Raw genomic sequence first — 23,175 nt, 5'->3', positions numbered from 1 at the left:
AACTATCACCTTGTTCCTTGCCACTGAGTCACTACCTCTGTGACTTCAGCCAGGGACACAGAATCTGTCCCCTCGGTAGCTTCTGGTCCTACCTCCTGGAAAGGGGGCATGTTTCTGAGGTTTGAGTTCCTCAAAGTGCTCATTCTAACACCAGCCTAAATTCTCAGTTGAGTTTAGAGTTTCACCTTTGCCCTTATGTTCCAAAATCTGTTTTTTTTTTCTACAGTCTGTCTTTAAAAACTATTTGTACTTTTCTTAAACTAGCAGAAATATTAAATTTTATACTGAAAATTACAAAAGATTTAGTATACAATAAGGCTGTAAAATTACCTTAAATTCTTTCACAAACGTATGATTCTAAAAATTATTTATTTCTACTTGACCACTGAAGTGAAAACAAGAAACAAAATCTTTAATGGGCCAATATGTGGTAATGTCAGTGAGAGACATGAAACTGGTGTTATTTTATATTTGACATATGTACGATTGCAGAAAACAGTACTAGCTGGTGCATTTCTCACTGTTTAAGGTTATGCATGCAAGTGAATATTGTCTGAACTTTATAATACTATAGTATTAACATTCTTGCATTAAAATGTGTTAAGACCTACTGTATGGTAGCAGGAACTCTGAATGTGGACTATATGACTGTCTGTATTAACCCTGGGGGTGTGATGGTATGCCCAGAATGCACAGCCTAGCGTTCGTTCCCAACTGCTACGTCATGCTGGTTCTTAGAAATGACATCCTAGTCAAATCAGTCACACAGTCAAATCCTTACTTCAGAAATTATAAGAGGAGACAATCTTGATACTGAAGGATTTATTTGTCTGTTATGAAACTGGGTGTAGGCAATTCAAAAATTAAAACAAAAATAAATATGGATACTTAAGTAAAACACTTTTCTAATGAAGCATATACACAATGTACAATATTGTTTCCTTTTTTCAGTAGATCATTTTATACATTTTTTTTCCCTCCCCAAATTAAACATGTTCATGCAGAAAACCCTGAAAAGGGGGGTGGGGCCAAGAAAGAAACAGAAGAGGTTAAAGAAAGAATACAAGAGTGAGAAAGACAGAAGTAGAGAAAATGTAATACATTCTAGTTTATTCTCTGGCCCACCTAAGCCTCTGGATTGCTTTAACTTCTAAGAAAAGAGGTGAAAACAAAAACCACCAAGTTGTTTACATGTCTGAACATCAAATGTTTAAAAACTGTCAAGCCTCCACCAAGTCGTCAACAGGGCCCATATGATGTTGCCCATGTGTGTCCGTCTTCAACAGGGCCCATACGGTGTTCACCGTGTGTGTATCTTCATGCATGGAGGACATTAGTAGTCGGTGTCTGAGCCCTCTGCGTTGTCCACATTGCGAGACAACATGTAGTTGTCCATGTCGATAGAACGGCAGTTGTTGATAGCGTAGCGCAGTCGCTCTGCCATCAGCGATTGGCTGGAGTATGGAGGGAGGCGGAGCTGGAAGAAACAGGTCTGAGAGGTGGGAAGACTGTCGTATGGCTGCAGAGCAAAGAGTGAGGCATGAGTAATATCTGTTACACATGCATACACATGCACATGTACAAAAAATATATACATGCACACACAACTGGGTCTTACCCGGTCCACCTTCATAATCTGGAAGCGCTGTGAGATGTCAGCAGTGTTGGCAGGGAGTCGTGAGCGACCGGACACAAAGCGCATAAAAAGCATGCGCTCCTCATTGGAGAACTCCTCCAGCGTCTGCCAGAACCACTGCACCAGCTGCTGCTGCTCCTCCACCTCTCGGTACCTCACCACCTTCTTCAGCACGTCCACGCTAATCTCAGGCAGCCCGCACACCATCTGTTCCAGGTGCCGCGCCGTCAGCAGAGAGAGCAGAGGGACGGGCACGATCCACGACATGCCCTCCCGCACTGCTGCCACCTGCCACGCACACACACACACAGACAGACAGAGATGGCACATGCATGTATGCAAACAGTTTTCAGACAGATTATAAGTGTTTGCACGTACCGTGATACAACTCACACATTATCAACCTCACACCCAAGCTCACATACACATTTTCACACGTGTGTGCTTACACCAACCTGCCGATCTATTTCGTGCAAACGGTACTCAATGGCTCTTTCCACGTACTCCTTCCTGTTGGAGAAGGTCAGTGGGATACTGTTCCCTCCTGGAATAATTGGGACCATTTTCCCATCAGCACTCTGGCCCACAAAGGAGTCCAAAGGAATCATCTACAAAAGAACCCATGCAGTCACTGCACCATCAAATCAAGGGACTAAAACTACCATCCACATGGTTCACACATGCAACTCCTACATTAAAGTAGGGCTGGGCTGTCAACGTTGAGGCAGACTGAGCGATTGTTGGGATGAATTCATGCATTTGTTGTGTATGTGGACCAGTTGTGCGGTGTGTGGACCAGTCCAGTGGGTGGGGGGGATGGGTGGTGGGTGTTCGGTATAGCTACCTCATGGAAGTTCTGTTCGGTGATGCCACTGTCCTCCAGGTGCAGTATGCTGTTGAGTGTCTGGACATAGAGCAGGTCCACCTCCTCCAGGTCCTCCAGAGTAAGTGGGACACAACACAGCTGCTTCCACACCACCGGCGCCAGGTGCAGGTCCAGGGGCTTCTTGGTGCGGATGGCGACTCCCATCAGGATGCCAAGGAACTTAAACTGAAGCAAGTGCTCCTCCAAGCATGCAGAGGGGTTCAGCAGGAACCTGGAGGCACACACAAATAATGTGGACTAGCTGTAAAGGTTAAAAAAAACAAATATTGTGTGGAGCTGGTGGGGGGTGTTGGCGTACCGGTCCCTGTTGTACCCCACCTCTGCTGTGGCATTGGGGGATGGAATGAGCAGGTCCACCACTCCAGTTTCAAGCTCCTGCACGCACACATAAAACTCAAGCTTACATATTCTCCATCAGACCTTTGTTTTTGCAATAGCACATCCTCTTTGAGAATGGCATTATTGTGTACCTGACACATTTCAGTGATGGTGTCATCAAACACGCCCCCTGCATCGTCAGCCCCCTCCCCCACAAGCTTGACCTTCCAGGCACGTGAGGGCAGCCTCAGGTCCGACGCGTTCAGCTTCACCACCTGCCGAGCAATCTGCACGAAAATGGGCTTACACTTCCTCCCTCTGGGGGGGGAAGGAGAAGGATAAAGACAAGAACACCACCACTGAAGTTTCCAAAGGATAGCCTCTTCACAACCTTGAAAGGACTATTTATTCCTGTGAGCGGTTGTGATCAGGTTAAGTTACTGACCGAGTGGAGATTCTCTTCACGGTGATCTGAGGGCCGTAGTTCTTTCCCTGCACCATGGTTTTGCCAATGGAGCGCACCATTGGGAGTGTATAAACACGCGGGGCCAGTAGGGGGCGCAACTGCCCCTGAACTATACCCCACGTCCCCAGATTATAGTGAGATGTGCAGTTCTGAAACACAGATTGGAGCATAATCATAAACGGATAACACAGTCAGAATTTTACACCCACTGCATGTGAACAGGGAACCCGAAGCAAACCAAGGCCTCTTCCTGACTGCTGGAATGACTGTACAGACGAGAGAGAGAGTGTGTGTGTGTACGTACCTGGTGGCTGGGGCTGAGGTTGAGCAGTCTCCATGAGGAGTACATTAGGTCTGAGAAGTGGTAAAGTAGCCTGAGTCGTGCCCTGAGCACCTCCATGCTGGTGTCCCGCAGCGCACTGTACTGAGGAGGGACAGACACTGGCAAACCCAACTGCAACGGCACAGACGACCCTGGACACACGCGCACACAACAAAAGTAATCTTCCCCTCTCTATTCTCAGTAACTAGACTGATTTTTAAAATTCCTTCTCTAGGCAAACATCATGAAAATGTGGTTTCTATTCAGTTAGGATCCTCTCAGTTGTAATTGCTAAAAGGAATGGTCTCCGTGAATCCATGAGGTAACTTCTCCATACTGGCTCTTAGCACCACTGCTGATGAGACAAGTTCATTGGCTACTGCCTCACTGGGTGTGAAACTCAGTTGGTCTCTCCAGCTCTGTTCTAAATTGGATCCAGTCCTACCTCAGTAGCTGTGAATATTATGTTGCATTTGCAACTTCTCCAAACATTTTAGTTTGTACTCTACTGTGGAGGACCTCATGGTTCGATGGGACCAGCACTAGTCTGTATATGCTTCCGTTAGCCCAGATAACTAACACACACCAGCATGCACATGATACACAGCTGTGTGTAGTGCATTCAGAAATTATTCAGACCCCTTTACTTGTTACACACTTTCAGTTGTTGATTTTGAATGTATATAATTGGCATTTTTACCAAAGGCCTACCAAAGAACTCATGTCTAAGACTCCATCTCTGGCTCACAGAGAGTGTAAAAATACTGCAGTGAGAACAAGGAAACACTTCTGTCCTAGTAATACTTCTATGCCTGTGTGTCTATGTGATTGTGTGATTGTGTGAGTGTGTGTGTGTGTGTGTGTGTGTGTGTGTGAGCGTGTATATATGCGTGTGTACCTGGTGCTCTGGGCGGGACAGGCGGTGCAGTCCATGCTGCACTGTGACAGCGTCCTGCAGAGATCTGCTCGATACCCTTCCCTTGAAGAGCATTAATGAGCGTTGGCTCTCTGACGTGGTTGGTGTGACCCAGGCCCAGCTACAAAACACCCACACCCACCAATCAAAGACCACATTAACCACGTCAAACACATTCAGCTGCAGTCCTCAGTCCTCACCTGGCCCTCTGAATTGCTGCCCCAAGCATAGACGTCTCCGGCGGACGAGAGCGAGAGTGTGTGCTCAGACCCTACTGCTACATCCACAATGATCACGCCCCCCAGGGCGGGCACCTGCTGTGGCCGGTTGTGATTGCGTGCCCGCCCTTCAGGCAGACCAATCAGGCGATCTATAATACAGTTAAAGAAAACACTTAATTTTTCAACAGTTTGCTTACTGGTCAGCCACAGAAGTGTGGGTGTTTACTGGAATAAGACTTTTGATGCACTTATTGTTTAAGATAGACCTTATGTATTTTGTACTTCTAGGTATCAGCATTGATCCCCGCATTCTACAGTATTCTAGTTCATTGGTATGTTGGATTTTAACCTACTGTACTGTACTAGGATATATTCTATGAGGAAATCACAAAACACTTTTGTAAGTCGCTCTGGATAAGAGCATTTGCTAATTGCCGTAAATGTACATATAAATGACTGTCTCCAGAGAAAACTATACACATGAACATATACACACAAATATGCACAGATGAGTGTGTACACAGGTATGGACACATGAGTATGTACCTTGCCCAAAAGTGTAAACATGTCCATCTTTGGTTAAAGCCACAGAAAACTGTGTGCCACAAGCCACCTTCTTAATCCCAATTCCACACAGGACATCAACCCTCTAGAAAATACACACACACACACACGAACACACACGCGTGCTCCTCTTCAGTGACACTCAAATATTTTAAAGGGTTGTATAGGTGTGTGAGTACATATTTGTGCATGTGTTGTATTTAGACAGGTAGGTATATTTAGGTGTACTTGGACCACAGTACCTGTGGTGAGGATTTAGCTGTGGAGTTTCCTAACCCTAGCTTCCCATAGTCTCCATCTCCAAATGCCCACACTGTCATTCCATCAGCAGACACTGCCAAGGTATGATTTAGTCCACATGCCACCTACAAGTGAACACACACACACACACACACACACAATCGTTACTCAGCCATGAGTATGAGGCTGTGAGAAGGAGGTGTCTGCGCACGCGTGTGTGCATGTGTAGAGACTCCAGATGACCTGACCCTTGAGTGCAGTGACTCAGGGAGTTTCTTGTTGGAGGTTGTGTGCGTGTGTGTGTGTGTGGGGAGAGACCAGATGACCTGTGCGACCTGGTGACCCTCAAGTGCCGTGACTCTCTCAGGAAGTTTCTTGTTGGAGGTGTTGCCCAGACCCAGTCTGCCGTAGTCTCCATTCCCAAAGGAGAAGAGTTTCCCATCAGCTGTGACTACAGCAGAGTGTTTAAACCCGCACGACATCTACACACATGCGTGGAAACACACACAAACATCTTAAAAACGTAATGACATTTCTGAGCATGGTTCATTACACACTGATTTTATGACTTTATGAAAATACTTCACATGACTAGTTCTGTTACCAGTTTGGGTGTAGTGGAGGTATGGATAGTGTGTGTGTGCACGCATACTTGTAGACACCTCGCAGAGCCTCTGGGTTGTGTGTGTGTGTGCGCGCGCGCTGACCTGCACCACCTCCTCTCCCTGCAGGGCCTCTATCTGTCGTGGCCGTCGCTGTCGGTCACTGTTCCCATGACCCAGTTTGCCGTAGTCTCCATCTCCCCAGCTGAACACTTCCCCACTCTCCGTCAGAGCCATGGAGTGACCGTCAGAGCCACATGATGTCACCAGCTGGGTCACCACGAAGCCTGTGCATGCACACATGCCATAGACATGCAATGTGCATACGTGCACACACACACACACACACCCACATACAGAACACAATTAACATGTAAAACTGTAAAATAGAAAACTAAAATTCTTAGTTTTATTTCCCTTATGGATGTGTGTGTAGTAAATAAGGTATTAACAACTAAATGCATGTGCGCATTTGCGTTTGTGCATACGTGTGTGTGTGCATCTATGTGTACGTTTAGGGCTGTGTGTGTGTCTGTGCGCGTGCGTGTATGTGCGGGTGTGTTACCTTGCAGTGCTGAAATAACTGTGAGGACATGCAGGTCATCAGAGTTTCCCTGTCCCAGTCGGCCATAACTGCCCTCTCCACATGCAGACACTGTCCCGTTTGCCTGGATCACAAAGGTGCAATTCTGTCCACACACAACCTGCGCAAACACACACATACACGAAGATTATAACATGCGTGCCTACACCCCACCTATCTGTCACTCTGAAGACATGCATGTGCATGTGCGTGTGTACCTGTTGAGCCTGAGAGAAGGAGAACACAGGTGTTGGTACTAAAATGTTTCGACCCGCTTCAGCAAGCTGTCCATGTCGCCCAGCCCCCCACACATACACTTCACACTTTCCCCCCAGATGCCAGTCCTGTCACACACACACATTTCTCTATTATTACTACATTTTTATTTGTGTTGCAGTCCAAACCTGTTTTCTTATTCCATTCCAACCCCTAACCTTACCTCTGGTCTGGATGTGGCCCAGGACATTAGCTGCTCATCCATCTCTGGAGCCCATTTACTGTTGTCCTGCCACCACAGTAAAACACAGACTGAATCAAACCCTCACAGGTCTCATACGTGTGGCTTCTCCTCTCGTTAACTCTCCGTATCTCACCATTAAGACAGCCATCTTATCCTTGGTCACGGGCTCTAGGTCAGGCACACTGAAGGATTCTGGGAAGGTGTGTCCACGGGCAAGAGCCTCTGCCGTCTTCACTGTGGTGGAGAAGCAGTGAAGCCATGCCCACTCACTGCTGCCCCAGGCATGTGAGGAAGAGGAAGAGCCAGGCTGGGCGGGGCAGTGAGCCAGGTGGGGGGGGAGGGCTGGCTGGCACAGCAGTAAGTCCAGCTGCAGCCCCACAGCCAGAGACGCCAGACACTGCATGTATGGGCTGTGGATCAGCTGTTCGCCACACACTACATGAGGCTGAAATACACACACATGCATGTGTGGTGATTACCAGTGTATTTAAAAACTAAAAAGAGAGCTATGACACTTCAATAATAAAAACATAATTGTCATAATTCTTAATTACACTTTAGGGCAGTGCTTTTATCAGATGGACCCCCACCAAGGTTAGGGTTAACCCACCAGGGTTAGGATTAAGGGTAGCCCACCAGGGTTAGGGTTAGCGTTAACCCATCACGGTGAGGATTAGGGTTAACCCACCTGGGAAAGGTGCTGGCAGTTACCTTCTCGTAGACATACTGGTCCTGGAGCATGATGGGAAGTCTCTCTAAGAACGCCCTCATGCAGGGTGCCATGTTCAATCCCACAACTCCTTGCTTCTTTAGAGCAGAACGGCAGGTTGCTAATACGTGATTGGTTGCCATGAATTCCGTGGAACAATTGACTACCAGAACATCCTAAAACAAAAATCCATCCATACAGTGTTCCTGTAAAATCAACAAGACTACACACAATGTTGCCGTTATTCTTATAAAAGAAAATTGCTTGTGTTTATCACATGTGTGACCTTAGAGCGATTGGAGCAAACAGCCACCCCAACATCAGGAATCCACACGGTGTGCTGAACTGCTCCAGAGCCAGCAACCACAGTCTGTAGCACCGAGCCATCCTACACACACACACACACTTACATATACGTACACATAAACAATATACTAGATCCTGAGTGTATGTTTGTAACTCACTCGAAGGGACCAGATATTCATGAGTCCTCCCACACCCCCAGATACCAGCGCCAGACCATCCGGACTGAATGCCACTGTCCGCACTGGGGTCATGTGACCTCGCAGCTGAAACACACACACTGCTGCCTCACTCCGTCGCGGGGGCAGCTGGAAATCAGACAAATGAAAATGAACACACACCCAGACACAAATGGACAAATGGACTGGACTACAGCAGGTGAGAAGTGAAGCCACTATGTCTGTCGCCCTCTAGTGGCTGACTGCAGAATACCCATGTTAGTGAAGGGCACAGATGACAAACCTTCATTACACATTTGATCATTTTTTAGCAACTGTTGTCATTTCTATAAACTCCCCTCACAATGCACTGAAGCGTCAAACTTTACTTCATGTTGAGTATTACAATATTGTTCATCATGTCACATTTAATTAAATTGCTTGAATGATTATTATTATTACACCTTCCTCCCCCAACACCCCCTGCATACGTACCCACCCTCCTGCCTCCAAATACCCCCACACACACACGTGCCCCCCCCCCCCCCCCAAACCCCTTTGCTATAACAAGCTCTGGAATTGCCAAACAGCAACATATTTATTATGAGTGAATTATTTAAAGGCATTATGACTGTTACGAGTACCATAGTTTTAGACTTGGACTCCATTTCCCACCATGCTTCTGGGCTGGCTGTGCTGACCTGGGAGAAGACTGAGGGGTCCTGTGGTACTGTCCACACAGACACCAGGCCATTCTGACAACAACTGCAACACAAACACATCACGCGTGTACATGTGGTAAAGAAAGTCTGTGTGTGTGTGTGTGTGTGTGTGTATGGTGGTAGCTCAGTGGCACTGTTTGGCCTCTGAGCAAGACCCTTAACCCACAATTGCTCAAGCTGTACTCAGTCATAATTGAAATTCACGTTGGATAAAAGCGTCGGCTGAATGCCATAAATGTAAATGTGTGTACATACGTGGCTAGCATATTCAGTGCTTTGGGTCCTTGACCTGGCAGCGTGCACCAGGCAACAGTATTCACCACAGTGGGGTGAGTGATGCTCTGAAGACACGCCCAGTTCCATCCAAGCCCTGCCCCTGACTCTGCCCACAGGTGCACAATCTCCTCTTTGGCACAGCTTGACAGTATTCGTCCACCTGGAGCCCAGCCCAATGAACTGATGCTCTCCTACAGACAGAAATTATGGTTTTCCTCCACCTGAGAATTCTACTGAACTGAAGTCATGTAGATTTTGGTGTGTGTGTGTGTGTGTGTGTATGTGTGTGTCACATGGCGTCTCTAACCTTGTGGGCATCGATAACCACCACAGATCCATTTTCCAGGGGTTCTTTAGAGCCAATGAGAAGTTTTCCATCTGCATAGCCTACAGCGAAGGGGTGGTCTTCACTGTACCATGCAATATGCATCACAGCCACTAAAAAAAACATGCAACATTTTATTCCTGAACAGGTGTTTTGTTTTTATACACACACACACACACACACACACACACACACACACACACACACACACACACACGGGAGTGCACACATGCACAAACTCACTGTTCCATCTCTACACTCTATACCCTATACTCTATAGCCATTTAGAATCTACACTGTAAATACAGCACTTGTTGACAATAATATTTGTGTCTTAGAGAAGATTGTGTCTTAATAAATGTGTTGTTTAGTTTCAAGTTGTTCATTTCCTTCAGGTAGCGTGTCAGGTTGTACCGTTTTTTCTGTAGCAGTGCTGTAGTTCGGTTCTGTGCATCTTGGACGGATCCAGGACTTCGATCAGGCCCAGCGTTCCATCCATGCGGCCGACCAATAGCAACTCCCGAGGTTCCCCGGACCACAGAGATCCCGCCTCATTCTCTGGCCAGGCCAATGACGACACCCAGTGAGGCTGCAGGTCCAACAAGCCCTTACCACCTAAAACACACACACACACACACACACACACACACACACACACACACACAAACAGCTTACAAGTCACATGACTTGGGAAGTTTTACATTTTTTTCCTTTATTGACAAAGAAATTCCATCTTGAAATTTTTCTGGACACTCATCACCATTTTATAAAGTAATATAGCTGAGTGTTATGTCACGTACTTGTATGTGACCTGTGAAGCCACTCTCATTTTATATACATCTTAATAAACTGGGTTTAAGCCTCTCAGGTTCAACAACCGTCTCTGTTTTGTGATATGTAAAGTGCAGACTCACCATTGACCTGCCAGATGTTGACGACTTTCTCCACCGCTGTAGCCAAGAACTTTGCACTCGCACTCCAGGCTACTGGAGCCAGGCTGGGCTCACCAGGAGACGGAACGCCTCCCACACACTCCTCCAGGGAGCTGTCTCTGAGAACACACAACCACACAACTAATCAGACACAACCTCAATCACACATGCTTGCCATAGGAGTGAGGAGGACACAGTGTGATGCTGTAGCAGTAGGGGCCAAGCTCACGTTCTGTTGACGACGGTCTGCTGCAGGCTGTACTGGTTCTTGCTGACACTCCAGATTCGAACGGTGCCGTCGCTGCCGCTGGTGGCCAGCAATCCCTTTTTACTGCACCAGGCACAGCAGATCACCTGAGGGACACATTACCCAGTATGCCCTGTTTACCCACCAATCACAGACATTAAGCTCTCTAACTGAAAGATCACATCCTCCTCACAGAAAATGCTCCACTCATGTTCAGCCTCTATCTTAGCACTGCACAATACAGACAAAAACACTGGATTGTTTTACAGATATATATTAAAACTGTGCTAAAGGCCTTTATGCAACACGGGCAAAAAATGGTGTATTTTTTGAAAATTAATTAATTAGTCTTTATGGATCACATGAATACTCTGAAACACCCAGAGAGCACTCATCTAAGCACACAATAACTCAATAGCACAATAAAATTGATCTCTGATCTATGGCATTTTTTTGATGGTAGCTGCATGTTCTTATTGCATTTTCATACTGAACCGTTAGGCAATAGAGTATCACAAGGGCGGATACTGTGACAACTATAAACTATTAACTTTAACAATTATAACTATTAACTATATAAACTATAACAACTATAACCATCAACCATATAAACTATAACCATAAACTATTAATTACAACTATAAACTATTATAAAAACTATAACTATTAACTATATAAACTATTATAAAAACTATAACTATTAACTATATAAACTATATCTATAAACTATTACTATTAACTATAAACGATTACATATGACAACTATAAACTATGAACTATATTAACTAACTATAAAACTATAAGTTATAAACTATAACAACTATAACAAAACTATAACTTAACTATAAACTATTAACTATAGCAACTATATAAACTATTAACTATAATTATAAGGCAGTGGTAACTCAGTGGTTAAGGTCCTTGACTTGTAATCAGAAGGTTTCTGGTTCAAGCACCACCACTGCCAAGTTGCCACTGTTGGTCCCCTTCAATTAATTTAACCTTCAATTAAAAGCATCAGCTAAATGCTGCAATTGTAAACTATGAACTATAGCTATAATAACTATTAACTATATCTATAAACTAAAACAATTAACTATATCTACAAACTATAACTATAAATGATAACTATATTAACTGTATTAACTATAACTTAACTATAAACTATAGCTCTTAACTAGAACTATTAACTAACAACTATAAACTACTATTATTAACTATAAACAATTCCCTATAACAACTATAACAAACTTAACTATGAACTGTAAACTATTAACTATAACTCAACTATAACTCAACTACTAAATTGCTAATGATTAACTATAACTATTAAGTAGTAACTATAACTATCTGATAACTCTTCCAAGCCATACCCTGCCCTGGTGAGCCTCCAGTTTGATAGTGGAGCACTTCCGCAGGTCTCCAGCCATGTCAGCGAAGCTCTGTGGCCGGCCCTGGTTGTCACGGTCGTGAGCGGCCAGTGTGCGCACCAGCTGCTGTGCAGCCCATTGGCGGTGCTGTGAAGAGAGGCGGGACGAGAGGCAACACGCCGCCAGTGCATTGGCCAGCTCCAACGGGCCTACACCAGTGGGGGGACAGGAGAGGTGGTCATAGAGAGAGAACATTAACCCTGCAAAGAGCAAGGCCAGAGCATGCACGCACACACACACACACACACACACACACACACACACACACACACACACACACACACACACACACACACACACACACACTCACACACACACACTCACACACACTCACACACACTCACACACACTCACACACTCACACACACACACTCACACACACACACACACACACACACATGCACGTACACACAATGAGTGTAACGATGAGTGATTAAAATGACACAAAATGATTCAGAAGGTTTGGGAACAGGCCAAAGCCCAGCTGTCCACCAGCCCTCAGATGCTGGAACATGAACATTTACTAATGGCTATGAAAAACTCTAATAATGGATGACTGAATTAATGATTATGCATACATGATGATGCAATATTCATTAGACAACATAGTACTTAACACTGCTGGGCTCAAGGTGTTTGCTGTCTTGTGGGGAACGAACCTCTTTTCTCCAGTTCAGCCTTGTCATATCCGGGTCTTAGTCTGGCACCCTTATCTGCCAGGAGCGCCACCAGTGCCTGCGTCACTACAAAGTTGGGCGATGTCACCAGCTTGTTCTCCTCGGCCACACCACGTAGGAAACTGGGCAGGAACCTCCTCTGGATGGGGTCGTCCACGGTGGTCAGGTTCATCCCTGTGGCTGCTGAGATCAGGTTCTGTAGCAAGGGACACGGAGAGTGGGAGAGAGAGTCAAATAAATCTAAACTGTAGAGAGGTGAGAGGTGTGTGCACCTCTAACAGCTGGAGAAGTGCGCTCACCTGAGTGCACAGCTGCACCAGCAGTTTGGCAGCAGTGGGGCTGTTGGAAGCGAGGCAGCCTACAGCCGTGCTGAGGTATGCCAGGCATGAGATGGGCTTGCTGGGCTTGCTGGCTCCTCTGGGCCGTTCGGAGGTTCCAGGGCCCGAGGCCAGACCTGTGGAGAGGCCGGCCCGCCCTGCCGCAGCCAAGCACATCAAACGCACCAGGGTCCTAATGTCCGTCAGTCCCAGAGACTCCAGACCAGCGGCCAAACTGCAGCTGGAGCCACTAAAGAACAGAAAAGCATTTCAACACACACACGGAAATGCACATGCACACACACACACACACACTCACGCACACGCAAGCACACTGACCTGACTGAGAGGAGGGACAGTGCCCTCATCACCATGGTCCTGGCCAGTAGCACCTGTGTGGCAGCTGTGACTCTGCTGAGAGCCACCAGACGATCCGCGGAGCTCTGGAGACAAGCGGCCTGTTCCCCCAGAGCCACACGGCCTGGAGAGCCCTTATCCACTGAGCTCTGGCAGCCTGCGACATGCACACACGTACACACTGAGCACACGGCTACAGGGATTACCAAGCTGCTTGCGATCCTGCTGTAGCCTCTGCTAAAGTGACCTGACCTCATAACATTTATGTTCCAAAAAAGTAAAGTAAAACCAAATATTAATCCAATCCAATTTCCAAATGGAACATTTTTGGGTTCTTAAGGTTTTATGATGATGGCTCAGATTGTTCCAGAAAAGCCTTCTGTCTTAACCACAACACCGTCTGAGTTGGAACCTTACCTATCTGCAGCAGGGTCTCCTCCATGCTGTTGGTGGCAGTAACCATGGCGACAGAGGCTCCGAGGGGGTCGGTGTCGGGGAAGTGAACAGCGTCAGGCACAGGTCTGTGCTCACTCAGACCCAGTGGTGCTGAGAGCAGCTCAAACTCCTCCACCCCCGTGAGACGCTCAGCCTCCTCCACATCCAGCATGTCCCAGTCCTCTGTATGACGCACACACACAAAGCAGGGACTGTCAGTCCAGTCACAGACAGCCTCCCCATTGTCATTAATGAGGGGGCTGAAGTACTTCATGACTTAAAAAAGAATCAGTAAATAATCCATAAAATAGCCAGTAATCAGTAAATAATCAATAAAACAATCAGTAAATAATCTGTTGATCACTAAATAATAAGTAAACAATCAGTAAAATAATCACTTGGTGTAAGTCAGTAATAAGTCAGTAAAAAATAAGTAAAATAATAAAATAAATGTTTTGGTTTTTTTTAATCAGTAAAAATAGCCAGTAAAAACCAGTCAAATCAGTAAAATAATCAGTACCTTCGTAGACACTATCTTGTTTTCCCAGAAGGTCTGGAGCCTGACCTTTATACCTGAAAGACATTATTAAACTGCTTAAAAGCAACAAATAATTCAAAGTACCATATAATTCAACCCAGTAAAATTCTCTCCTCCATACACACACACACACACACACACACACACACACACACACACACACACACACACACACACACACACACACCTCTCAGGTAGGGCTCCTTTGGTCTTGTTCTTCATGCTGAGGTACTTCTCTCTGCAGCTGCCACACAGCAGGTAATAGGGGTTCCCACTGCCGCACTCACCCCCAAACCAGCCATCCACGTAGGAGCCGTTGCTACGGTAACCCTGCCGGTTGGCACTACGCCCACAGCCTGGGTGGCTCTTCTTCATGTGCTGGTTAAAGCTGGACACGCTGGCATCACAGAGCTCACACACCACCACCTCGCCATGGTCCTCGGACTCACACACGTGCTACACACGCAGTGACACACACGCAGTGTTAGCATGTAAACACTACAGAAAAGCTCCTTCATAATCACCAGGTTCCTCGGCTTGGTTAGTTAAGCAGAAATGGTTTATGTTTGTGAAGAGGGAGGTTTCTGGCAGACTAGAATAAGACTCCTGCCCCATGGGCCCCGGGGCCCCCACGAGTCGTGTTCTAGCCTGTGTGCTTACATGCATGGTCATGCGCACTTGCGTGTATGTTTTGTGTTTGTACGCATGTTTGTATGTGCATCCTTGTGTGTGTGGTGTGCGTGCACATGTCTGTGTTTGGGTTAGTGGGATTAGTAATGAGTAGCAATTCAGTGGAAGCTCTGTGCAGCAGTCACACACACCCATGTTGGCCAGTCCAGTACCTCCGGGATCCACATTCCCAGGATGTCGGAGTCGGATGCCAGCTCCTGGCTGAACATGGCCTCCATGGCCTCCTGGTCCAGCTCTAGCTCCTCGTCCAGGTTAAAGTCATACAGGCCCCCCAGAGAGCCAGGGTCCTGCTGGAGACCAAGACCCTCCCTACGCACCTGAGAGCGATGGGCCTGCACGGAGCGATACAGCCCAGCTACACAAAGACCATTACACGTGCACATACACACACGCACAGAAACACAAACAAGGGAATTACACACACACACACACACACACACACACACACACACACAATTACACACACACACCTTGTTATTACATAGTTAAAAGTGTGAGATGGTGTACGCATACAGTGGGTGGATCGGTGGTTGGAGGTGTACAGGTACAATGGGTGGAGGTGTACATGTACAGTGGGTGGAGGTATGTGTATGAGTGTCTTTTTGTGTGTTAAGTGTACCTGCGCGAGCTAGTAAAGTGCGAGCTGCCAGGTCAAACCGATGCTTCCTATTGGCTGCTGAACGGCCTCTTGGGGCGTGGCCAGTTGAGGCGGAGGCGGAGTCTTGTTCAAGTCCTTCAGGGCTAAGGACAGAGAGTCCCCGGTCAAAGGAAAGAGATGGAATAACTTAAAATGTCATTTAACTTAAGGTAGTCTAATCTTGTTGCACAGAGCAGCTGCTGACCTCTGGCTGAAAGTCTCCTCCCCCTGGGCGCTGGGCGGGTCCCTGTCCTCCCCCTGGGTGCTGGGCGGGTCCCCCGGGGTCTGAAGGTAGCTCCCATCTGCACTTTTGCCTCCCCCAGCTGCTCCAGCACAGGAGTCACTGGCGATGGTATGATGGTCCTCTGAAGCCTCGGTGCCCGGATGCTCAATCATCCACATGGCCAATACGGTGATGTTCTGGGCGTCTGCCTCGCCACGGGCTCCTGGGGTCACACACAGATAGTATGGTTAGGATAACTAAGATCACTCCCTCCTGTGTGTGTGTGTGTTTGTGTGGAGGCGTACCTGTGGCCTCCAAGGCTTTCATTATTTGGCGAAGTGAGAAGCCCATCTCCAGTAAAGGCACAGCGATGGCGGGGGGAGGGGGCGATGTGGAGAGTCGACTGCTAGGATCTGAGAGTGCTGCGCGCACACGCACAAGGCAAAGAATATTAATAAATATTTGTAGAGCATTTCTTTTACAACTTTCATATTATACAGCTGCTTTACAGCAATCATGTACACAGAGAAGCAGATTCACTAATGAGCAAGACAAGGCAACAGGAACCAGAACATAAAGAACATAAAAACACAAAGGGAATTTTTATATATATATATATATATATATATATATATATATATATATATATATATATATATATATATATATATATATATATATATATATATATATTTTTTTTTTTTTTTTTTTTTTTTTTATTAGGCAAGCTTCATTTTATTATTGAACAACTACAGTGCTCTCAGTCAATCCAAAATGTTAATAAACCTCAAACCTGAATATATATGAAAGTAAAAGTGAGGTTTTGGCCTTCTTAGGAAAATATCTGTGTGCGCAGAATTATTGGGCAACTAAATGAAAAAAGGACATTTTCCCATCTCACTTGTTTATTTTCATCTGTTTTGTTGAGAATAATAAACAACTCATTTTACAAATAAACGTAAAAAAAAAAAAAGTCAGTGATATAGTCACCCTTCTTTTCAATAACAGTCATAAGCCATTCATGTCTGTCAGTCTCTTAATCTTTTGACCAACTTTTTGTGTAGCAGCAACCACAGCGTCCCAGACACTGTTCAGAGAGCTGGACTGTGCTCAGTGTAAATCTTCTGTTTACGAAGGGCCCACAAGTTCTTAGTAGGCTTTAGGTCAGGTGAAGAAGGGGGCCATGTCATTATTGCTTCATCTTTAAGGCCTTTACTGGCCAGCCACACAGTGGAGTACTTCGATGCATACAATGGAGCTTTGTCCTGCATAAAAATCTTGGTCTTCTTGAAAGATGCAGACTTTTTCCTGTACCCCTGTTTGAGGAAAGCATCTTCTAAAAACTGGCAGTAGGTTTGGGGGTTGATTTTGAGTCCATCTTCAACCTGAAAAGGTCCAACTAGCTCATCTTTAATAATACCTGCCCATAGCAATACCCCACCTCCAGCTTGCTGATATCTGAGTCGAAGTGGAGCTCTGTGCCTGTTACTGATCTAGCCACGGGCCCATCCATCTGGTCCACCAAGAATCACGCTCGTCTCATCAGTCCATAAAGCCTTCAGATATTTTTTTGCCCAGTCTTTCAGACATTTCACCTTATGTGTCTTGTTCAGTGGTGGTCAGGTTTCACCCTTCCTTACCTTAGCCGTGTCTCTGAGTACTGAACACCTTGTGCTTCTGGGCACTCCAGGTAGGTTGCAGGTCCGGAATATGACAGCACTGGAGGATAATGTGTTCCTGGTTGCTTCATGTTTGATTCTCAAATCTTTGGCAGTTAATTTGCATCTTTTATTTTTCTCAACACGTTTCTTGCGACCCTGTTGGCTATTTGCAACAAAACGTTTGATGGTTCTATGATCACGCCCCAATATCTCAGCAAGCTTAAGTGTGCTGCATCCCTCAACGATTTTTATTTATTTATTTTTTACAATTTTTAACTTCCCAGAGTCAGTTGGGCACTTTTTTTCTGAGGAAAAGAAGCTGCCTAATAATTCTCTACATCATAGGCCACACCCTCCCTCACTACACAAATACACATCACCTGATATGCTTAAATCCAATATGGATTCAAATTTATACATCCTAATAATTGTGCAAAGTGTGTGTATGTGTGTGAGTACGGACCAGTCCTGTTGGCGGTCCTAGCAGGCTGGGACTCAGGAGAGGTGAGGCTCTGTCTCCGTCCGTGCTCATCTGAGGGGGATGTGGGTAGAGACACTGGGGGAGTATGAGCCCGGCGAGCAGGAAGCAGAGTGGTAGTGGGGTAACTAGAGAACATCTGTCTGCTCTCACACACACACACACACACACCCCCACACCCCTAGTTAACATATGCATCCTCTAAACTCTCACACACAACAACAAAGACTAGCACAGATCATCCTTAAAGCATACATGCACACACACACACATACATATATACATATACATATATATATATATATATATATATATATATACATATATATATATATATATATATATATATATATATATATATATATATACATGTATATATATATATATACATATATATATATATATATATATACATATATATATATATATATATATGTATCTATCTATGTATGTGTGTGTGTGTGTGTGTGTGTGTGTGTGTGTGTGTGTGTGTGCGCGCATATGCCTTTGTGTGCGCGCATGTGCGTGCATGCGTATGTGAATGCGTGTGCGTGCATGTGTGTACCTGAGTAGGCTGAGAGGCATAACACCTGGAGACTCTGAGGCTGGTGCAGTCTCTGCATCAGTAACAGGTGTGGTTGCCGTGGTGACGGGTGTGGTTGCCGTGGTGGTGTCCTCTAAGGAGGAGCTCATGAAGGAGGTGCTGCTAGAGGCAGAGGGGGAGGTGGTGACTGGAGTCTGGAACTGGGGGTCACCATCCAGCTCTTCACACTCGGCATGCACTACAACACACACACACACACACACACACACACACAGACACACAAAATAAGTCTGGACTAACCAAACATGAGCTTGTTTTTATTAGTGTATTTGTCTCTGAATGTGTGCATGTGTGCGTGTGTGTGTGAGAGAGACAGACTAACATGTCTTGGCTCCATCCCCGTCCTGTCCCTTCAGCAGACTGGTGACCACTAGTTTGTAGATCATAGCGTGTGCCCGCTCCAGGTGTGCCAGGCTGAGTGCCCTCTTGATGGGTGACCTCATGACCGCCCGTGTCACCATGTGGCGCATGAGGAACTGCAGTGCAGCACGCATCTCCACGTCTTCGTGTGAGCCGCTGATGCCAGGGCTGCTGCAGTCTGCGTTGTGCCCGCCGTCGGGTGGCACCTTGGGCACGAGCAGAAGCTCAGCATACCTGCTGCAGCTCAGCAGTGTGCTCACACTCTTCATGGCACCCAGGTAAAGGTAGGACAGCTGCACGGCGTGTAACTCTGCCAGGGCCGATGCCTCCTGCGCACTGGTGCGAAGCCCCACCCCTTCTGCAGGTTCAGGGCGGGTGCTGGCGTGGGCGCGCACCTCGTCCAGGCTGTGGGAGACACGTAGGTCGCACGTGCCTTCCCGGCCATCCGGATGCACCTCGCCCTCCCGCTCCGTCTCGTGCCGGTGCCGGCGTTCATGCCGGCGGGAGGAGGAGGAGGATGATGACGAAGGCCTGGTGCTGTCATCCTGCAGTGAGGCCAGAGCGGTGAGGTCACGCAGCAGGGCGGCGGTCAGGCCACGGAAACGCATCACGTCAAAGGGCAGCGGCTCACATGGCTCCAGGTTGTACAGGGGAGTGTCACTAGGCGACCAGAAAGCGGGGAAGCTTAAGTGTGGAGAGATGGAGAGAAATGAAAGAGAGGAAAAGAGAAAGGAGGTAGGAGAGGTGATGAGAGAGGAAGTGGGGGGGGGGGGGGGAGAGAGAAAAAAAATGTGAGGGAAAGGGGAAGTCATGGACCAAAACAAAAAAGAGTGAAGCGCTAGAGGAGTTTAGTAAAAATTGAAACTAAGGAGAGAAGGACATGAGAAACTAAGGAGAGAAGGACGCGCGCACGAGTGGAGAAACCTGGTGGAAGTCCCGGGTCAAAGGACTCATTCAACAGAAAGAGCACAGACATGCAGAGAAAAACACTTGAAAAGAGTTTATGACATGTAGCTTAAGGGAAGGAGTACGCGTGTAGCATTCACGTGTGTAAAGTTCACATGAGGAGCGTGTACGTGTGTAGCGTGTTTGTGGGCAGTGTGGCCTCACCTGATGGTGATTTCGGCCTCGTCCCACTGCACCTTGGCCGAGGTGCTGCCCTCCTTGGCCACGCCCAGCAGGGTGGCGTGTCTGCCCGTCTGTCTGTGCACACAGCGCCCGCCTACCCTCAGCCCGCCGTCTGCACCTCCCATCACGGCCAGCACGGGCCACACCTGGCAGCACAGTGTGCGCAGGTGGGACTCGGACAGCTCCATGGACGTGTGTCTCCCGGCCTTGCCCGCACGCTCCTCCCTCTCCTCCTCCCGCTCCTCCTGCTCCTCGCGGCTCTGGGCTGAGCGGCTTTTGCGCAGCCTGGCACCCCCGGGTGGTGGCACGCTGCCGCGCAGGCAGCCCCGGATCTGTTGGAGACGCTGAAGCATGCAGCGGTTGATAGGCGGAGTCCAGCGTTCCCAGCGGTGCAGCACACGGAGCAGTTGAACGGTGGCCTCCACCAACACGGTTGCCACAGGGCTGCAGATGGGGTCGCCAGGCAACAGGTCACGTGGTGTCCCTCTCATCTGCATGTCACAGATTTTGACCTGGGGAGGCAACCAGTGACAGATAAGCTCAGGGAAACTACCACAGTGCATTGTGGGTAGTGTGCCCTGACGCAGTAGCACAGTGCGTTGTGGGTAACATACCCTGACATGCAGCAGCACAGTGCATTGTGGGTAGCTGTTCTCACCTTCTCTCCAGGGTTACTGCTGTAGAACATCACACAGGGGAACAGCTCAGTCGCGTCCACATCTTCAAAGGCCAGTTTGGGTTCCTGCAACACAGAGCAATACACAGAGGTACTCCCTAGACTGTGTGTGTGTGTGTGTGTGTGTGTGTGTGTACACGCGTGGCTCACCTCTCCGTTTTTGCCAAAGGACACGGTGCGCGCCTCCATGTCCAGCACGCAGGTGATGTGGTCTCCCTGTGTGTAGCTGGCCAGTGTGAGTGGCTGCTCTCCACTGTGGTACAGGTTCCCACTGTAGGCACGGTACAGCCACATGTCAGCCGTGGTGCGGTGGTTGAAGTCATGCACAGGCCAGCGAGACACACCCACACACGTCCCCTCGTTCCCTCGATTCTCCTTCACTATGTAGAACTGACACAGGATGGCACACACACACACACACACACACACACACACCAAGGTATACTGAATATAAACAGAAGCTGGATATATGGTCAGTGTGAACCTGTGCGCACATTTATATATGTATGCACGTGCGATAATGATTGTGCGCATGGATACGTTTATAGAGGTGTGTGTGTGCACGCGTTTATAGAGGTGTGCCCCTTTGTGTGTGTGCATACATTTACAGGGGTGTGTGTATGTGTGTGTGTTTACATGTTTTAAGCAGTGTGTGTGTGCGCAGTACCTTCCACTGGTAGCAGCCGGAGGAAATACCCGTGGCAGCAAGGCCGTAACCTTTGCCCCCAGTGCCATGGGTCAGGACCTGGCCACTCTCCACCACACAGCACTGAGCCTTCTCTGGGTCAAAGATCACTTCCTGAATGGGCAAGTTCTCCTCTTCCTCTTCAACCTCTCCCTGTGGTGTACACACACACACACACACACACACACACACACACACACACACACACACAGAGTTACAGAGTGATGGTTTAATGATTATGTTACCAAAGCCACTGCAGTCTTTACACTTTCAGTGTTCATGTGTTATGGCCATGTTTATACTGCGAGAACAGATGGAGCAGATCGCAGATCAACAGATGATTGATGTATCGTGAACACGGACACCACACCCAGGGTGGTAGGAACGAGTTGGGCTCAGCGTGTGTGCTGCTTACCTGGAGTCTGAGCTCCTGCTCGTGCTCCTGAAGGTGGAGGGTGTGTTTGGCCTGAGATATAGGTGCCTCCCACATGCAGTCTGACAGCAGAGAGAACAGCCGCTCCACCACCTAACCAGGAAAGACTGAGCATGTAACGTACCATCACAACTACATAGGTTCAACTACTACGTGTGTGTGTGTGTGTGTGTGTGTGTGTGTGTGTGTGTGTGTGTGTGTAACCTGGGTCATCTGATGATCCTCAACGCTGTTCTCGCAGGCAGGAAGCACTGCCTCCAGGACATGCAGAGCAAGCAGACGTGTCCTCAGATTACCCACCAGGGGAACACCTGAAACACACACACCTGCACTGTACCTGCATACACCTGCTCTGAAGCTAGATGGCCACATTCAGCACTAAAAGGTCCTTAAGAATAGGCTACAGTCCAGTGTGCAAATCCAGCAGGTTATGTCTTACACATCTCATACCTGGATCTGTCCTGGATTAACCACACTGACCATGTGCAGTCTCTTTTTTCATAAGGTGATACCTTCTGGAGCTAATAATGGGATGTTACTGCTGTTTTAAATATCTGTATTACACAGTATGATGCCTTACAGTTTTACAACAACATTGTATAGGGGCCGTAAACCTGTCTGTTTGAAGAACAGTCGGCCAAGCCACAAAGTTATAGTTACGAGTGTAATGGTGGAGTGCAGAGGTCGAGACTAGACAGACTTAAGAATTCACCTCAGTCAGTTCTGATACTTAATGAAGGTCAGATATGTACATGCACACAGAACATATGTAGGAGGTTGTGTCACCTTGGTTAAAGTGCAGTGTTATACCTCTGATATGTGTATGTGTGCTGTACCCGTGTATGCGTGTGGTGTCATATATTGTAAGTAACAACTGTCCCTCCTGTTGTAAGACACTGATGAAAATATGGTACAGAACCCAACAGCAACACCGTCTCTGTCCCGCCCCCACATACTGGG

General features: G+C 47.3%; 1 protein-coding gene across 5 annotated transcripts in view; it reads right to left on the bottom strand.

The window, feature by feature from the left end:
* Positions 1-807: 807 nt before the first annotated feature.
* herc1 (HECT and RLD domain containing E3 ubiquitin protein ligase family member 1) overlaps positions 808-23,175 on the bottom strand; it is a 39,516-nt gene continuing 17,148 nt past the window's right edge. For 2 of the 5 annotated variants that reach the window (XM_035525785.2, XM_035525777.2), the window contains exons 31-77: positions 22,420-22,526; positions 22,198-22,308; positions 21,765-21,935; positions 21,248-21,487; positions 21,080-21,163; positions 20,404-20,933; positions 19,256-19,977; positions 18,895-19,111; positions 18,315-18,472; positions 16,496-16,612; positions 16,173-16,413; positions 15,950-16,071; positions 15,462-15,685; positions 14,828-15,096; positions 14,623-14,675; positions 14,085-14,285; positions 13,650-13,824; positions 13,293-13,560; positions 12,976-13,189; positions 12,260-12,465; positions 10,869-10,993; positions 10,622-10,758; positions 10,122-10,322; positions 9,690-9,820; positions 9,362-9,573; positions 9,029-9,149; positions 8,388-8,534; positions 8,210-8,311; positions 7,926-8,099; positions 7,348-7,659; positions 7,194-7,259; positions 6,973-7,098; positions 6,737-6,875; positions 6,277-6,458; positions 5,896-6,051; positions 5,572-5,694; positions 5,312-5,414; positions 4,745-4,914; positions 4,527-4,665; positions 3,611-3,780; positions 3,286-3,455; positions 2,993-3,158; positions 2,821-2,897; positions 2,481-2,733; positions 2,092-2,244; positions 1,619-1,924; positions 808-1,519 (exon numbers count right to left, since the gene is read on the bottom strand). In XM_035525785.2, coding sequence (XP_035381678.1) covers positions 1,334-1,519; positions 1,619-1,924; positions 2,092-2,244; positions 2,481-2,733; positions 2,821-2,897; positions 2,993-3,158; positions 3,286-3,455; positions 3,611-3,780; positions 4,527-4,665; positions 4,745-4,914; positions 5,312-5,414; positions 5,572-5,694; positions 5,896-6,051; positions 6,277-6,458; positions 6,737-6,875; positions 6,973-7,098; positions 7,194-7,259; positions 7,348-7,659; positions 7,926-8,099; positions 8,210-8,311; positions 8,388-8,534; positions 9,029-9,149; positions 9,362-9,573; positions 9,690-9,820; positions 10,122-10,322; positions 10,622-10,758; positions 10,869-10,993; positions 12,260-12,465; positions 12,976-13,189; positions 13,293-13,560; positions 13,650-13,824; positions 14,085-14,285; positions 14,623-14,675; positions 14,828-15,096; positions 15,462-15,685; positions 15,950-16,071; positions 16,173-16,413; positions 16,496-16,612; positions 18,315-18,472; positions 18,895-19,111; positions 19,256-19,977; positions 20,404-20,933; positions 21,080-21,163; positions 21,248-21,487; positions 21,765-21,935; positions 22,198-22,308; positions 22,420-22,526 — 8,777 coding nt within the window. In that variant the 3' untranslated portion in view covers positions 808-1,333. The remainder of the gene's footprint in view (positions 1,520-1,618; positions 1,925-2,091; positions 2,245-2,480; positions 2,734-2,820; positions 2,898-2,992; positions 3,159-3,285; positions 3,456-3,610; positions 3,781-4,526; positions 4,666-4,744; positions 4,915-5,311; positions 5,415-5,571; positions 5,695-5,895; positions 6,052-6,276; positions 6,459-6,736; positions 6,876-6,972; positions 7,099-7,193; positions 7,260-7,347; positions 7,660-7,925; positions 8,100-8,209; positions 8,312-8,387; positions 8,535-9,028; positions 9,150-9,361; positions 9,574-9,689; positions 9,821-10,121; positions 10,323-10,621; positions 10,759-10,868; positions 10,994-12,259; positions 12,466-12,975; positions 13,190-13,292; positions 13,561-13,649; positions 13,825-14,084; positions 14,286-14,622; positions 14,676-14,827; positions 15,097-15,461; positions 15,686-15,949; positions 16,072-16,172; positions 16,414-16,495; positions 16,613-18,314; positions 18,473-18,894; positions 19,112-19,255; positions 19,978-20,403; positions 20,934-21,079; positions 21,164-21,247; positions 21,488-21,764; positions 21,936-22,197; positions 22,309-22,419; positions 22,527-23,175) is intronic. The other 3 variants (XM_035525794.2, XM_035525798.2, XM_035525781.2) reach the window with 3 other exon arrangements.

The sequence above is a fragment of the Electrophorus electricus genome, chromosome 3 (genome assembly GCF_041902795.1).
Source record: "Electrophorus electricus isolate QZ-2024a chromosome 3, ASM4190279v1, whole genome shotgun sequence".
Lineage (NCBI taxonomy): Eukaryota > Metazoa > Chordata > Actinopteri > Gymnotiformes > Gymnotidae > Electrophorus > Electrophorus electricus.
This window is presented reverse-complemented; position numbering and strand designations above follow the sequence as displayed.